The sequence below is a fragment of the Hesperophylax consimilis genome, chromosome 22 (genome assembly GCF_061612785.1).
Source record: "Hesperophylax consimilis isolate HC1 chromosome 22, BYU_Hcon_1.0, whole genome shotgun sequence".
Classification (NCBI taxonomy): domain Eukaryota; kingdom Metazoa; phylum Arthropoda; class Insecta; order Trichoptera; family Limnephilidae; genus Hesperophylax; species Hesperophylax consimilis.
Window position 1 is genome coordinate 6,627,645 of NC_142857.1, and position 19,117 is coordinate 6,646,761.

Consider the following 19,117-nt stretch of genomic DNA (forward strand, 5'->3'; position numbering starts at 1 on the left):
CCCTGAGATATTATAGTAATGCTTGATAGAGTTCTCATGTTTCTAAAAGTTGTAGGAATAAACATAATTTTGGAATCTTTTTACCCCTTTTATTCTTACATACTTTGCAATCCCCGATGTTGTCACCTCATGGCTTGTCAATGGCGGCCCACACTCGGCAGCTTTAGAGATATTATTTGAGAATGATCTCATCATTTGTAAGTATTCAATAGTGGTTGAGTATCTTATGCTACAATGGCGGCCCACACTCTGGCTTATCTAGTCCATATTGATCCGCTACAATGACGCCCCACTTTGGACTAGATAAGCCACGTTGTCGCCATTGTAGCATAAGATAAAAAAGTATAGAATATAAGATATAGTACAGGGTTTTCCAATAAGAGGTGTTATTTTGATATTCAATCGTAAAAGATCAATGGTTTTGTTGCTTGTGTGGCACGTAGCGCCGTCTTGTTGAAAGTAAACGTTGTCTAGATCAATACCATCCAATACTGGCCATAAAAAGGCCATCAGTTTCATTGTGTGATTTTATGTGAAATAAATTTATTATTATTGTTTATTATCAAACTTTATCAAATTTTTTTGTGTCAAGTTTGACAGAACGACCGTTTTATAAAACTCTTTTGAAGTATATTGAGTAATTAAATGTTGAATATATTATAAAGAGGTAAATAATACATTTTCCCAGTGCAAATTTACTTACAAATTCAAATGTATTCACACGAAATCGCTTTATATGGTTTAGGAAAAAATATACTCCATCTTGTTGTGGAAATTGTTGCTTTATTACCTGTGTTGGTATCATTTTATTTAAAAAAATACACATCCATGTTTATTTTTTTTTTAAGTACATATTATTATTATGGCTAAACTTCAAAGTGATTTTTGCAAAACAGGTGCTACAAAATACAAAAAAAAACATATATTTTATTAAGTACCTACTTACAAACTCTCCTACACTTTATTATGTCCTCTCTGTTCAATTTTAACATACCATATTAAGTTGGGAAGATGATTACAAAATAATGGCGACAAATTTTGGTTCAGATTTAGCGCTCAATACTAATAATATATTATAAAAAAATAAGAAGACTAATAGCATACCCTACCACCCATAGTGCTTAAAAAATATTTTTCTTACGCTAAGTTTAATAAAACGTTTCTACCTATATATTCTAACCACAAGAATAGCAGATTTTTGTTAGAAATGGAAGTTTAAAATTTGAAAATTTGTCACAAATACTTTATTTGTAACCATTGAAACAAATAGGCATTTGGTTACTCGGTCCAAAATGCGTTTAATTCTAGTTCTTTACGATGGATACATCGTACATACAAAAATTAAGGGCACTGATTGTCGCTTGCAAGAACTATCAAAGCGACAAAGGCAATTATTAAAGTTATGCGATTGGTTTATATGTAAAAAGGACGCTTTAGATGCAATTAATAGTAATATAGATGAACGATGTTGGCGACAAAAAAATTTTCATTCAAATAATGGTTCATGTTTCATCTCTCTTGCATCTATTATCTAAGGGTATATCACAACGTGGAGGTGAATATTATATACTGGTCAAAACCTAACCATTACAGCACAATTGTATAAGCTCTAAATACAACATTTATTCAGATTTTCGTCTCCTTCGTCCCATAAACGGTGCATCCCTTTTAAAGCCCACATCTCCCAGCAGCTGATTCTGAAAATAGAAATACTCAATCAATCGAGATTCTCTTCTTTTTCGGGGTTCATGGAGGTTTGTCTAGGTCTTCCTTAACGCATCTGGTTAACCTTTTCGGTCGGTGGGTCGGATCGGGAGAAACTGAAAGAGAGACTTTTGGGGATCAGGTGAGAGAGGCACGGAATAAAAAGCGGGTGTCGTGAAGGTCACTGTGTTTATTGAGTCAGTTGCCGTGTTGAGGAGATGATGTAGGACAGATGTAGAATATTCCGGTTGCTGCGATGATGTGCTGGTCAGGCGCGGGTCAGTGAGTCGACGCCGGGCGCTGGTGACCGGGACTCGATGACTGTCAGGCACTGGCGATCTGGGGAATCAATACTCCAGTGCTGACGGAGGCCGAAGGTGCGGCGGACCTTGTAGGCAGTTGAACGGGAGCTGCGTAGACCAGTGAGAATGCTGCGTGTCCTCGTGGTGGTCATGGTGGCGTGGAAGAAGCGATGATCAGAAACACTGGAACCAGGGCGCTTGTAATCCGAGTAGCGCTTGCCAGGAACGGCGATCTGGACAAGGCGCTATGATGATGTCCCGATAGAGTCCATGATGGTACGGGCGAAGCCGGGTAAATTTTTCTTTGCACTAGTAAGAGGAGCGCGGTTATCACTCGTTGATTCTTGTTAAAATGACGGCGTACTGATGACTGACTGCCTGACTCGCTGCGTCGGGCTTATTTATACTGTTCGGCCGGTGGCAACAGCAGGTAGTTAAATGGCAACTAAATCCTAGGCACTCGCACAGTCTGTGTGTTTCGGGAACCTACGACAGCGCGGCAATTATGCATAGGCGGTAGACTCGAACCTTCTGACGAGTTCTCGTAATGTGAAAGACGGCCTGTGACGTATTGTCGCCGGTAGACAAGTAGGTGCTTGTTTTGTTTACGATTCCGGCTGAGTAGCTCAGGAGTAGGTACTAAGTAGGTCGAGCGGTTTATTATTAATTATTCAATAGATTCTTCTCGACGCCACAGACTTATTGATATTGATCTCTCCAGCCGGACTTTCTCTATACCCATCGCTGTGCACCGCAGTGGGATGGCCATCCCTCCAGTACACGTTGACCCCCAGATTCCTACCACCCCTCATATCTGTTTCCTTCCCAGAACTTTCACTCCTTCCTTTCCATACAAAGATCCTTCACAAAGCATCTCCAGAGATGACATAGGCCCTGAGAGATTTTTTTCCTCAGGGCTTCCTGTGTTGAGCTAATGTAAAAAAATTAACTAATTTATTTATTTATTTATTAAATGCCATAAAAGGCTTTTAGAGTAATGTGATACATTAGATTATAAGTACACAGTGGTACATAGGCGAATATTAGTATTACATTTAAGAACACAACAATATGTATATAAAACGACATTGAATGTGATACAGCTGAAATTTTCTTAAGGCATAGAATGCTACAATTCATTTAAACAGGATAAAATATACAGAAAAGGTGACTTGCCAACAGATATAATCTAGCAAAATAATATAGTAGCGCAAATAGTAGTGAGTTTATTGTTACAATCAAATGTATATCTCCACTTGGCCACTATGGCCGGAGTGTATGGCAAAGTAACTTCAACAATTCAGGGCTGTCAGAGACTTGACAATTAAAAATAACATTTTTCATTAAAATAATACATCCGTTAGCCAACACTATAAGACATCTGAAGCAAGCAGTTTATATTGATGCTATACATATACATTTTACATATATGTATATATGTGGAATGTATATGTATAATAACACCATACGTATGTTACACATAAAGATGAACATGTCAGTATGATGCAGTACAAACAGACATTTAACATTTCACAAACGTATCAGTTACATTCACAACCAAGTATTTTTGCCTTGATGCAAGACGGTGAGGTTTTGAAAATATCAAAAAGGTCTGTATACGTGTTGGCAGTACGGTGAAAACGTGCCAACGGTTAATGATACAAATAGTTAGTGCTATGATTGTCACTGTGGAAAAGGTGGTGGAGTCGAGTTGATTTAACAGGGACACGAAAATTTATAACACTTAACATTTGAGGGCAGTCTATGAGAGTGTTCAGTAATTTAAAAAGTATAAGAATGTCAATAGTTCGCCGGGTAGAAAGAAGTGGTAGATTAATGTATTGTAGCAGATATCAATTACAGGCTTTCTCAATTTGAATTGAGCGTATCGAAGAAATTTTCTTTGTACTTTCTCCAAGCGGTTATTGGTTTAATTTTGTTTTCAAATGATTTTAATTTCCCACAAAGGGGGGCATTTTTGCAAAATTTTGTACATCGCCGTTTTTGATTGTATTTTTCATAGTTATGCATTATAGAATATTGTATATTTTTTATATGAATAAATTATTAATTTATCATTGTAGAAGATAATACTAAACTAAACAAAACATGAAACAGAAAAATAAAAAGGTAACAATCTCAACTGGGAATCGAAGCCGAGATGTCTGTCGTACCGGGACGACGTCTCTAACAAACTCTTTTAGTCATTTAAAAAAGTAGCGGCCAAAAATATGGGAACATTTAGTTGTAAGATGATATTATTGTTGATTTTTAAAAATGTGATAGATGAATATGACGTTCAATAACTAGGTCTCAATGGTCGAGTGGATAAGTTCCTGGGTTCAATTTCTTGCTATGACTGTTAGGTACCTTTTCATTTTCTGTGTCTTAATCTATTTCATATTTCGTTTAGATACGTTTGTATTATCTTCTTCTTCAACGATATGTTAAATTGATTATTTTTTTATTAATAACCCTACACAAAATAATTTCCCTCCAGGAACAATTTCATCTTTGGGGATGCTGTGTGGAGGGTTATTTAGCAGAGAAAGTTCTGGGAAGGATAAAGGTCTGAGGGATGGGTAGGAATCTAGGGATCAGTGAGTTCAGGAGTGAGTGACGTATGATCTATCTATCAAGAGATTTTTTTTTATTTAAGTACATTAAAAAAAAACAGGCATGGTGCCCAAAAATTTACATACATTAATGTTAAAATACATAAAAATAACAAAAATATATCAGAGATATCAGTTGGAGAGGTCAAAGGGTCTCCCCAAACCAACCTCTCCCGATCCAACAAGCCACGTAGCTATTGGGTAGGCGCATCTTGAACACACCTCACCCGATGAACACGGGCACTCCTGCTAAGTAACCAAACGTAGCGAACCACTTGGGGTGACCTATGACAGAGGTGTTGGTTATCCAATATGGTGAATTCAAGAAGACTCACCTTGTTAAACTTATTTAATAATCTTGTTCTGTTTCTTCTTCAACTGCAGCTTGATCATTAGAGTGTGCTTCAATTATGTCGGTAATCCAAGTTGTATATTCGGGGTGTGTCACATCGGTAAATACCACATATTCATACAGATCACACGTATGTTTAGCAGAATCAATGCCAAAAGACACGATTCCCTTCAGTTCCCAGTGACCGTTTCTATAGAAGAACATTCCGCCACCGGAGTCCCCGTTGCAGAGACCGGAGCGTCCATCACTTATTCCTGTAAACGAATTAAATAACTTCATTATAAACGATTGTAAAATTGAGAAAAGCAAGTTGTGCGCGGAGAGGCAGAAAGCACTGAACAAAGCCCTATGTCAATATGATATTAACGAAATACATCGTCATTGCGGTCTCCAAGGTGTCGGATAAACTGTCAATGTGCACGACTTTTTGCATTATGTCATTTGTTATGCAAAATAACTGGCTTATCAATGAATGGGGCGAACTGACTAAATGACACATAAAGTTAATACCTGCATCTGTTTATTGTCAAGAATTATATTACGAGCAAGGTTCGTACCGACTTTTGCAAAATAATCATTTTAAACATTATCACATGGTTTTTTTTTCGGTGTCAATTGTAACTTCCTGACATAAGATTTCTTTTCGTATTGTGCTTTTGTTGGTTACTATAAAACATTGAGCGAATACAAAAAAAAAATATAAATTTTAAATTGAAAATCCCTGTCGAAGACTTAAAATACAATTTCTTATTAAATACTCTAAAAATACATACATTAGAAGATAGACGTAAAATAAACGATTTAACGTTCTTATTCAAAATACCTCTAAATTTGACTGTTGTGAACTCCTGCAACTTATAAACATACATACACCCACAGTAACAACACGACAAAATACAATATTCTACAGCAGCACACATAAGCGTAACTACATTGCCCACTCTCCGATACAACGACTTCACACCATGGTAAATCATTACTTGGGTGATGTTGACATATTCAATACCAACTTTGCAAGTTTTGTGGATCATTTAAAACATTTATTTCAACAATATTCCTAAACACATCATGTAAACCTACAAATAGCTGTAATTGACTTGTTGCATAGCTTTTATCGAATGTAATTTTATTCTTATTTTTTATGTTTCAAAGTATCTGTCAAATTAAAATTATACTACCAACCATGTAAAAGCCCTCTGGGCGTTAAATAAATGATGCTGATGTTTTTACCAGAATATTTCGCTGTTTTTACCAGCGTCTTTTATTTTGTCACGAAAGTAACTTTTTGTCTGTCTAATTAACAGCGTAAGTTTAAGTCTGTACTTCTTGAAAAAATTTATAATTTTTTTGTAGTTTGGGAATTTTTCGGAGTGTTGATGATAATTTTCTTTATTTCTGATTGAAATCACGAATGCTTTAGTTATCCATGACTTTACTAATCTACGTTTAGATTTTGGTTTTGAAACTGTTACTATAGTGGATTGTGATTTTGAAAAATGTTTAAAAATTCTCTGCACAGTATCTGGATTTTCCAAATATTGACGTCGTTTTGAGATCAATAATTTGTTTCTGGAAATTGTTTGTCTCCTCTGTCCAGGTTTCTTCAAACAGGTTTATTGTTGATTCAAGGATATGTCGCGTTTTAGAATCCTTTATTTTTAGATCGCATTTATATTTTCAATCAAGTCCATTATGTTTTAAACTTAACAGCCGTGCACAAAATACACTCTGAGTCAAACTATGTGACAATACAATGAATCGGTTTAATTTATGAATACTAAAAAAATTATATATTTGGCTCTTTCGCGCTAAAATCAACCGTTTCTAGACTAGCTTCACATCTTTACAGGAAACTATTGGAAGTTTTATAACTCGGTACATTGGAAGGTTAGTGAAAAACATACGTACCAGCACAATATTGCCTGCCTTTCACAATATTTTCAAATAGTTTGTGAGAACTGGTGCAAGAGTTAAACGGGATAACAGGCAACTTTATAAGTCGCGGATCATTGGTGGCTGCATTTTCATTTTCGTCCACTCCCCAGCCAACCACCTGCAATACAACAAGATAGTTAATATTGTTTATGTATACCATTGAAAGATAATCTACGTCCACGGGATACAGACAGTTTTAAAATAATGCTTTCTCTTTTTGATTACAATAGTCAGTCTCAGTTAATTCAGTCTCAGATAATTCAGTCGTCAGTCGGAGCTAAAGTGAGACGTGGCTGTGTCTCAACGATAAGCACTATATATTTGACGTATAACTAACTATCTATTGTGAAATTTTTGCCATACAAGTATTGTGTGTAATAGTATAACTAGTAATAGTATAATAACTGTACTATTTTAGTAATATAAAAAGACTGATGAGCATTTAGTAATAGTTAAAAGTGCCAAAAAGTAACAGACCAAGAATGTTTTATAAAATGATCCTATTATAAAATTAACAGATTTTTTTGTTGATTTTTTAAATTTTTTTATATATTTGGAGGTAAAATTTTCTAATTAGTTTTTTTTAATTTTTTTATTTAATAATTTTTTTTTTATATAAGATAATGTGTCCGTAAGATAAAGTTAAGGCGATGCCATACGTAGTAATTCAAAATAATGTGTTTTTGGTTTGAAAATTTGGTCGCCTAGAAATGTTTCAGATGATTTAATTAAATACTGCGAGTAGAATACATCTTGGCCTTTGAAACAATCGAGTATTTTTTAGATAAGTCTTTTTATAAGCCCAGAAAAAAATAATGTATAAGGCCTATGAAAACTGCTTTAAAGTTTAAAATCTCCTACTTACGAACCCATTGCAAATTAAGTTATTTATGAAATGATCGAAAAAAAAAATATTTATGCCTGAACATCCACAAAATAAAATAAAAGGCACTTTTTGGCCATGTTTTTTTCTTGCATAAATCAAAACAGGCGGATGGTGTTAAGCGGGAATTTAAACCTTATCGCCATCTACGTAAGGGTTGTTATTGATAGCGGCTCAATTTAAAATTTTACACGACGTAGTGCATCGCCTTAATATAATTACAAAATGTGGGTTTATTTCATTACAATAATAAATAAACTAATGCGTAAAACCTAAAATATATTAAATAGTAAATATACGAGTACAATTCACATTATATATTGATTTCGTTGCATACGTCTCTGGGACGCATTATTATCTTTAACGCCATTCAGTATGTGACTATCTTTCTAGGGTTAAAGAATTTCTTTATTCTCTTCTGAAGAGATGAAGTGCATTTGTAGGGTTTTACGGTGTGTGATCACTCACTACTAAGTCGGTAGTAGTATTCTTTGTGTCAAATTTACTGACGTCTACAGTCAGTGTCAGTCACCTCAGCATTTTTTGATGAATTTAAAAAATGCCAACACGTCTGTTTTATGCAGATTTTGATTTTATTTTTTTGACCGAATTTCTACCGAATCATAACCAGAGATGTGCAAAATGGGTACCCAAAACCATTTGAAACAATTCAGGTCAAACAATTAAAATAATTATAGAATTTTTAAACAATTTTGTCATTTAATAATGGACATCAATGTAGAACAAACATATTACATGATGGTAAAAAACAACACGACTACAGATTATGAAACCAAATAAAATTTGCGCGGGACTAATGTTGCCAACGTAAAAACATAGAAACTGCTATCTAACATTTAATATTACAGCATCATGGCCCCATGTTCAGTATTTTTTGTAATGGTAACTCAATTGCCAGGGCTCCTACCAGGGAGCAACTTGATAAATATAAATTATCTCTCATAGCGAGGTTGAGGACCGACTGATATTTGGGGCTTATGAAAAAAAGATGAGTGGAGATAGTAGGAAGAATGTTGCAAAAAAGCATTTAAAATGGAAAATGCATTGAGAAAAGCATTTAAAATGCAAAATGCAAAATGGTTTTTAGAAAAGCATTTAAAATGCAAAATGGAAAATACCCATTTTGCATTTCCATTTGAAATGGATTTATTTGAAATAAAGCACATCTCTGATCATAACATACTTCACGGAAAAAATTATCTTATCAAAAAGTGACAGCATTCCAACTTCCTGATAAAATATTAGTTATTTAAAATATACCGAGAGCACATGTACTTTTCCTAATAAATATCAACATCAATATATTATGTATGAGCAATTGTTCCGTCGTCCTCATAAAACATTCGCTTTTAACTGATACTTTGTACGGAACTTTGTCAATTCATTCGTTAAAGACCTGCTGTCCCGTTTTTAACAGGAAAACGAATAATTAGATCAGATTTATAATATATTTACAGTATTTTATATCATTAATTTTCTGCGTGTTCCTTTGAACAATAGGACTGGTTGTTTCGGAGAATTTGAACAATTCTTGAAATTTCAAAGTTAATTTTCAAGTTCTGTGAAAGATTTTTTCAAGTTCCGTTATTATTTCAGTTCTGTCAAGCAACTAGTCTATAATGATATCATAACAGAACTTGAATAGAACTTTCACTGATCCCGATGATGAACGTTGAAATTTGATGAATTCTTCATATTATAAGAAACAACCCGACCGAGGATGGGTTGTTTAGGGGCCGTTCAAGTATTACGTAAGCAGATTTATTACAATTATTTACCCCCTCTTCCCCCTTGTCACCAAAAGTAAGCAAAGCTCTTACCTCCCCCCCCCCCCCCCCCCTCCCATGCTTACGTAAAAATTGGTACCTATATGCATTCTTTTTTTAAGATTTGTGGGAATCCCCGAACATGTATTCGGTTTTCAAACATAGAAAATGTGTGGGTTGCCAATGTGTAAAAAAAAATAACTACTGCTGAGCAGTGCTGACGTAATCACTATCTCGACCCCCCCACCCCCCATGTCATCAAAAATAAGCAAAGCAAAGACCCCCCTGCCCCCCTATAGTGCTTACATAATACTTGAACGGCCCCTTAACAGATTTGAACAATTCATCAATTTAAAAGTTAAAATTCAATTCCAAATTCAATTAAGTTAAGCTAAGTGAAACAACTGGTCAAAAGTGACAAAATAACATAAAGTGAATAGAACCTTTAAAGAACTTGAAAATTAACTTTAAAATTTGATGAATTGTTCAAATTCTGTAAAACAACTGTGATGTCTGTGTGAATGTGTGTAAGTGCAATCGAGATAGCATGCTTGCGAGATGCGATAAAGAGGACCACAACAGCTGACCCTTAATGTTTTTAATTTCTTACAAAAAAAATTTTTCGTTTTTAAATAATCCCTGTACATTTGCGGAATTCAAAAGTTATCATATGAAACTCCCTTGATAAAAATTAATCCAAAGTATGTTCCAAAACTTATAAAAAATTCATCTGTTTCTGTTATTTAACATGCTGTGGGTATGACAAAAATTCACAGTTATTATTTAAATCTAATTTTATCTGTGTCCCTAAGACGCGACCATAAGCAGATTGCAAGTGAGTCAACGCTGCCAGGTCACTTGTAGGTCGGTTGGTCACCCTATGGCCTCCGAATGTCTAATGTCAATATATTGAACTTCCGATTTTATGGCCAGGTTAAATCTTCCCCATAGGAAAAACTAAACCTGTTATATACAGACTTGGTGGTACTGTGAGGATCTCAATAATTATACACGTGTGCGGATAGAATGTTTATTAACACTTTAGAACGGATTGTCTACTACTATCTTCTTAGCTGTCGGTTGGGAAAAGATAGCGAGCAGATGCATCGCTAAAGATCTTTACGTCGATCTGTCATCTCGCTCTTACACATTCAAAAAGCAGGCGTACCACCTAAAACCTTTCTTACAAAACCCTTCCACTCACTTTTCCACAAACGATCATCTAGTCAATCAACACTATGCAAGTGCATTATATAAGCAAAATAAATACAAAACAATACAAGAACAACACGTCAACTCACCAGAGATCAAAAGGGAAAATAATTCACCGACTCCAGATATTTTCATATCAGAGATAGAACTCCTAACAGGGCCTATAAATCCTACTGATCCCTGAACATAAATATTTAAAAAATCTTTCGTTATCCTACATGTATTCAAAATGACCGACTTTTGCATTTTTATATGTAAATTTTTTGATAGATCTAATACGCCTAAATTTTTAATGAGAGAGCTAGGTATAATGCCAGTAGCCGAAATAACGAATGGTAATATTTTTATAGTCTGAGAATGCCAAATTCTTTTTATTTCATTTCCTAAATCTGTGTATTTTCTTATTTTGCCGTTAACAGATTTTTGAATATTCCAGGAATTTGGAATAGCGACATCAATGATATAAGTGATTTTTTTTAATTTTGTCATGTAAAACTATATCGGGTCTATTAAGACTAATCGGAATTATATATTATTATTACTTACCGAACCACTTTTCTTAGTCTTAATTATTTTCTGCAAGTCCCTGTTACCCGACCATAAGCACACGGGGATGATGGTGTGTGAATATTTGACAGGTCCGTCGGTCACCAAGACTGCCAGGTCATGTATAGGTGGGTGGGTCACCCCATGACCTCCCGGTAACTCTATAGTTCTAACGTTTCTCTGGACAATATTAGTTCTTTCGTTAATTCTGTCGTAAACTCCAAATTCTAGTAACATATCCTTTGCAGCTCTTTTAGTCGTTCCAAAGTGGACGCAGTGAGCCGCTGAAACATATATTTTAAATGTGATAGTTTGTCAAATAAGGATAGTTATTTGACAGTCGTGGTACAAATTATATATGAAATAATGAAAATAAAAATGATGATTGATTATACAGGGTGTATCGGCACGTACCCGACAAACTTTAACCAGCTATTCCTTAGCATATTTGGAGTAAAAAATCTTATGTGCACTTTGCTGTCCGGTAACGTTTTTTTTAATAAAAAAATTACTATTCATATTTTCACCACATGTCACCACTGTTTTATCCTCTGTCAAAGTTTGAAAACCCATCTGGCAAATATTTTATTCGAATTCTGTTGAATAATGCATGTGTGTACCTATATTGGCGCACTTCTACAATCACAACGAAATGGCACGGCACCATTCGTCGCATTTTTAACTATTATTATTTAGTGTGTGCGAAAGAGCGAAGACGCTTTTTGACATACTTGCTTATAACAGCTGTTGAACACGAAACGCAATGCCAATGACAGTGATGTAGTGTGGAAATTTTATTTTTTTTTGTTTTTAATTGAAAAAAAAATGCTACCGGACAGCAAAGTGCCCATAACATTTTTTACTCCAAATGTGCTAAGGAATAGCTGGTTAAAGTTTGTCGGGTTAGTGCCGATACACCCTGTATAAGAAAACAAAACAAAATTAAATGAAATCAACTTCTGGGCGGAAGGAGAGAGACTCCTCCGATTACCTCTCGCACCAGAGATAGGTGGAAACATGAGTGGCAAACGGCCAACGTGGGAAATGCCCACCTCATACAGGACCCCACCGAGAGACAGCCTGGGTTCTCATTGCCTCGCAAAACCTAGTCCGCCATCAATAGGTTAAGGTGCTCCTATAGCCGCTATGCTCACATGATGCACAGATGTGGCCTTAAATAGTCGGCGATGTGTGAATGTGGTGCGGTACAGACCACCGAACATGTGGTCAACGAATTCCCGCTCCATTCATTCCCCGACGGGATTGATGAGGTTCACATGGCGACGCCCGAGGCCCTAGACTGGCTCACAGACCTAGGTGTCCCCCTCTGACCCCCCCCCGCCATTGGAAAGAATAATGAAATCAAATAAAGAAGTAAAAGAAAAGTTATTATTCAATGGCCTTGTTAAAACATGCATTGCTAAAGTGTTTAAAAAGTAAAGCATATTAAAACAAATTAGAGGCATAGTAAAATATCAGCTAACGTAGCATAAGAGTTACCAACGGTAACGTGGCCATAATGGCCAACAGTTGTGATCATCAATGGTAAGAGATTTGCACCATACAAAGGGCAGTGTATTTTGTAAATTAGCTGCGCACAGTAAAGTTAAAACATGGAAAAATGCATGAGAACGCCCTTGGAGTTTTTTACATTAAGCTTAGCCTTGTCGTGTTTATTAATAAAGACAACGGGCCAAACTCAATAGTTCTTGAACCCGGTAAACTAAACGCAGAAAACCATTTTAGTTTATACAGTAATACTAGCTCTCTTAGAGGATTAGAGCTGGTAACAAGGTATCGCATCTATACATACATAAGCACACACTTTACCACAGTCTTCGATTACACATCTGCCCTGATGACGGACACTGTAATGTGCTCCAAAAAGTTGGTCAAAGAACACAATACCCCAAAATTAAATCATTATAAGTATTGATTTCTGCCTGGACTAAATATGTAAATATTAACATAAAAAGTTAGGTACTTATTATAATATTGTCGAAACAAAATTTTAGAAATTCCTGTTTTAAACTTTATTGTGAATTACAGGAAAATGTCAACGAAACTGAATTTATTTAAATTTATTGTGTAGTCTTTGGGCAGGGGAATGAATGAAATAGTTTATTTCCAATGAATAAACAAAGAACAACTCGGGAAGTCGATTGGTACGATTTGGTACTCGGAACTTTATTAGCTTTGTTAAGTCAGGTGCATCCATTGTGCTATTAACTAGTTTGATAATAAATACTATATCGTGATAAATGTATTACATCATTCGAACCCTGCATTAGTTACTCCATTTAGTAGGTTACCTGTTATGACGACACTGGGGGAGACGAGAACGCCGGTGCACTGGTATTCGTAGCCCCTTTTGAGGTTAACTGTCACCAGCCAGGGCCAGTCTCCTGGTGCCGTCCGCAACCCATTCACCACGAAGTTACTTGCTGAGGGCTGCGCTTTTCCACATGGGTATGAGGAGTCGCTAGAACTAAAGCGAAAAAACACTATTTTAATGTGGACAAGAACACGTACGACAAACTCGGTAGCCGAAAGGTTAAGATTCCTGATGAGGATATGTGAGCAGACATCCTGAATACACGGGCGGACATATAAGCAGGCATCTGGAATACACGGGCGGACGTATGAGAAGGCATCAGAAATACACAGGCGGACATATGAGTAGGCATCAGGAATACACGGGGGGGAAACATGAGCAGGCATCTGGAATACACGGGCGGACATATGAGTAGGCATCAGGTATACACGGGGGGGGGACATGAGCAGGCATCTGGAATACAAGGGCGGACATGTAAGCAGGCATCTGGAATACACGGGCGGACGTATGAGCTGGCATCAGGAATACACGGGCGGACACGTGAACAGGCATCAGGAATACACGGGCGGACATATGAGCTGGCATCAGGAATACACGGGCGGACATGTAAGCAGGCATATGGAATACACGGGCGGACGTATGAGCTGGCATTAGGAATACACGGGCAGATACGTGAGCAGGCATCAGGAACACACGGTCGGACATATGAGTAGGCATCAGGAATACACGGGGGGGACACATGAGCAGGCATCTGGAATACACGGGCGGACATGTGAGCAGGCATCTGGAATACACGGGCGGACGTATGAGCTGGCATCAGGAACACACGGGCGGACATATGAGCTGGCATCAGGAATACACGGGCGGACACGTGAACAGGCATCAGGAACACACGGTCGGACATATGAGTAGGCATCAGAAATACATGGGGGGGACACATGAGCAGGCATCTGGAATACACGGGCGGACATGTGAGCAGGCATCTGGAATACACGGGCGGACGTATGAGCTGGCATCAGGAATACACGGGCGGACATATAAGCAGGCATCAGGAATACACGGGCGGATACGTGAGCAGGCATCAGGAATTCAATAATACCAAATAATATAAAAATGTACATAAATCTAGTCAACTAACCTGGGAATTCTTGCGGGTCTGGGTGTAGTTGTCATGCGGCTTTGAATATTGTACGGTATCGGTAAACGGGGATTATAGTTCTGTGAGCTCTCGTCAACTGTCAGTGTTGACTCCAGCTCTATGTCTGCAATAAACTCCTTTCTGAGCCCGCTGAAGGTTTCTGTTTCGAATAACATCATTCTTAATCAATACGCAGGCAACAGAAAAATCACGATTCTGCCAAAATATGTCACCACAACTACCATTCTAAAATTAATTGAACACTCCTCACGGGTGTAGATAAGTCTGTATGTGTGTGAACATATAGTATATGTACTTGTATGTTTATGTATGAAATCTAATACTTATGCAAGTATTTTTCTACTTTCTCTTGAAGTCTTGTTACATATAAGATTTGTAAGTAAAGTGTGTGTGCATCACTTTACTTACATCGCATCTATGGTCTTGGTGTGTGGGACCTTTAAGTACCTACACATTGTCATTTTGCTATTGGTCAAATTGACGGCACTAGAATTCTGACTTGGAGAGTTGCCAAACCTGAGGGAGCAAAGATCTATGATTTGCATTGGAAGCAGTCGCCATTCTTTGATCACCAGCCCAGAGCAGCGGGCATTTCCTCTGGACTGAGGTTCGACGAACACATTCGCCAATTTTTGTGAGCATCAGCTTTGCATATGGAGCATTGACCATTGGATTGATGGAATCGGATGGCTGCCGATCCTCATTGGTTAAGAGGGATCCTTTTAGAGAGCAGCGTGAGGCTATTTCGCATTGGACTACAAGACTATTTTTTGGATAAATTATAAACTGGGAACAAACGAACTGGTATCACACCTTCATGTTACCTATGCTAGTCTATGATGCAAGCCCTTTTTAAGACAGATTATATAGTAGGATGCTAATTTATTTATTTTTTTAATATGTCTTTTTTGTGGTAATATATTTTTAGTATTCTTAATTTTTTTATTTCCAGATAATAAACCCACCCTTACTTTTATTTGTTGCTACCACAGACATATAAATATTAATAGACTAGAACCTAAAGGTGAAGGGTAAAACCAACAGTTGCGGGACGCAGAGGGGAGAGCTGACTGTGATTCGTCAATAAATCAATCTGACAGTATATAGGCATCTCGCATTATAATATCACCATTTAGTCCTTAAAAGAAAAATCTGCTTTTGAATGAATAATACAATGATACGATTATGTATTTTATCAAAGCGCAAAAGGCGAAGGCACATCCCTGATTCTTATGCAAACGGCTTTGTGTTTTGCGTCCAGATGTATGAAGATATGATAGTATATGTTTCTACAACTGATCCATATTATACGATGTGAATAACCTTAAAATAAAGTAAAGTAATGCTTACATATGGAATGTAATACGACAATTGGGATTATTCTCTTTTTCACATCAATTTTTACAAGTTTTCATAGCACAAGCCACCATTTTGCCGTGTTATTTCGTAAAATGCCTCAACCATAGCTCGAAGCTAGTTCGCACAAGAATAATGACGTCACATATTCTAGATTCACGGGAGGCCATACGCGAGCCCAGCCGGCTCCAATGGAACCGGTATGGGGAGTGGGGAATAATACGCTTTTAATCACTTAGGGCAGGTCTACTAATATTCATATATGTCTATGGTTGCTACTTATTCCCACGGTAACAGTCTTTCAATTTTCATCATTTTTATATATTTTATTCATATGTTTTCACTAGACTAACTAGCATTATTATTATGTTAAATCACCACAGTGTCCAAGTCAAATGTGCTTATAAATAGTAAAAATAAATAAAATATTGTACAAAAGATATAAAAGACATTCAAACATGAAAAATGTTAAAAAACACCTTTTAATTCATTATTATTGTTGCTTGGATTTTTTTTTATTGTTATAATTTATAAATAAATCTGCATAATGCAAACATCATTGTTTTATACGAAAATAATAAATAATCAGTGATTGGAGGTATTGAATTTCTACGAAATCTAGTATAAATGTGAATCACGGTGTTGAACACTTGATATGTCGCGAAATTGATTTTATCAAAATTAAAATACAGGATACATATTTTTTCGTCTCCCCCAATATAAATAGTCATTTTTCCTAATAATAAAGCAGTATCCAACTATTTAAATCTTCTAAATATAAAAAAACTTAAATCTCTGAAAGTACTTCACCGATTGCTTTGAAATTTTGACACAACGACGCATTCGAATACGCATGTGTTTTTATATACCTATATTATACGTCACCTGTGGTAGTTAAAAAAATGTTTATTTTGAAAAACAGCGCCATCTGTTGGATGCAAAAGCAACACGCACTATTGCTTCAGAGTGGGCACACAGACAGAGTGCAGATAGAGAAGCAACGCTTGGCGGGTTACAGCTAGTAATGTGTATTCATTTAACTGAGTTCAATATTTGGTTGGCGGATGATACAGGGAAACCTTACCTAAATTCTGGCAAAATTGTTTCATTTAGGTGTCCATTGTGATGATGTAAATAGTTCAAGCGATGACCATCAAATGTCCATCTAATTACTCTTTCGAAGTTGGCGCAATTGCATAGCTTCTGCTTATAAACATAGGTTCTTTAATTGGCATATTTCGCATTAAGCAGAAATTAAAAAGTTTAGGTAGTAGACAATCTATGAAAAATCAATTTTTAATTATGAATTTTGTAAGAGGGAGACCAAACTACCGAGTTGTATTCAATTATACTTCTAACTAGAAATATATATAACAAATAATTAACAATTAGAGGCCAATTTCTATTCTCCCGGCACTAGAAAAAATTTTAGAAAAATATATTTCGATAAATTTAGATAAATATTTGAATAATTTGAATATTATAGATGAATGCCAGTACGGGTTCCAGAAAAAAAAAGTTGTGATAAATTGCTGGAAAAATTTTCTGATTTTATAAATTCTCAACTTAATTCTAAAAAACATGTACTGGTGCTTTTTATTGACTACTCAAAAGCTTTTGACACTCTCAGCCATATACAATTAATTAAGGTTCTTGAAAACATTGGAATCCGGGGTAAACTCCTCTCATTTTTTAAAAACTACTTAACTAATAGAAAAATGAACGTAAAGATTTTAAATGATATGAGTAAAGGAAGACATATTAAATCAGGAGTACCGCAAGGATCAATTTTAGGTCCAAAATTGTACATTATATATGTTATTGTTATGTCAAAACTCTTTAAAAAGGCCTTTAGATTCATTTTTGCTGACGATACTGCACTTGTAGTATCCAATGAAAATCCTATCATAGCTATTCAACAATTGCAAAGTGAGTTTAACGAGCTACTTAAATGGGCTCATGATGTTGGTTTAATTATTAATGTTAAAAAAACAAAATGTATGTATGTAAAATCACCAAGCCTGGGAATATGGAATATACCCAAAATAATTGCTCATAATTCTGAATGTATTCATAGAAAAATTGAAAATATTTGCCACTGTGAAACAATTGACTTTACTAACGAATATACTTATCTGGGACTAATAGTAGACAATAAATTTAAATGGGATAAACAAGTGGCTAAAATCTGTAACCAGCTCCGATCTTTTGCAAGTAATTTTTATAAACTGAAATTTGTTTTGCCTCATTGTACTCTTAAAATAATTTATTTTTCTATGGTCGAATCCATACTCAGATATGGCATACGAACTTGGGGGCACTCAAGCAATATTTATATTAAATATATACAAAACTTACAAATTGCTATAATAAAAAAAAATTGTACCACCGAATATTTACAGACAAAGAAGTAATCTAAAACTACTGTATGGTTCTGAGGGCCTACTTCCAATAAAGGGTCTTCTTTGGTACATTATTATAATGGATAATGAGGGAGATAGCAAATATAAAAAGCAACCGGTGCATAATCACACAACAAGATTCACTGAAAATAAGGGCCTCATTATTCCAAGAGTAACAAATAAGTATGGAAGCTGAACGCTTAAATATTTAATACCAGAGATTTTCAATAAATTTAATAATTCTTTTAAACCTCAGAATAATGAGAGACCCTGCCCCAAAAACACTAAGCGTTGGCTAATAAGCGACGAATCAATGTATCTCTGAACTTTATTATTGATGTATTCCTGAACATCTCAACGTACCTGCCTAAATAATTTGTATATAGGTAGGTACTTTGAGATATATTAATTTGTGATATTGTTTATTGTATAATTTTGTGTCTTACATGTATTAAAAATTAAAAATGTTTATATATATTATTTGTAGAACCTACAGACAAGCCGTCATGTGTGACAGCTTTGTGGGACT

General features: G+C 35.7%; 1 protein-coding gene across 2 annotated transcripts in view; it reads right to left on the minus strand.

The window, feature by feature from the left end:
- Nucleotides 1–763: 763 nt before the first annotated feature.
- LOC149412767 (chymotrypsin-like protease CTRL-1) overlaps nt 764–19,117 on the minus strand; it is a 34,340-nt gene continuing 15,986 nt past the window's right edge. Inside the window, exons 3-8 of one of the 2 annotated variants that reach the window (XM_089645091.1) lie at nt 14,810–14,969; nt 13,649–13,824; nt 11,337–11,620; nt 6,882–7,026; nt 4,957–5,227; nt 764–1,697 (exon numbers count right to left, since the gene is read on the minus strand). In XM_089645091.1, the coding sequence (XP_089501217.1) occupies nt 4,971–5,227; nt 6,882–7,026; nt 11,337–11,620; nt 13,649–13,824; nt 14,810–14,969 (1,022 nt within the window). In that variant the 3' untranslated portion in view covers nt 764–1,697; nt 4,957–4,970. Of the gene's footprint in view, nt 1,698–1,885; nt 2,938–4,956; nt 5,228–6,881; nt 7,027–11,336; nt 11,621–13,648; nt 13,825–14,809; nt 14,970–19,117 lie in introns of those variants that run through there. The other variant, XM_089645092.1, reaches the window with a different exon arrangement.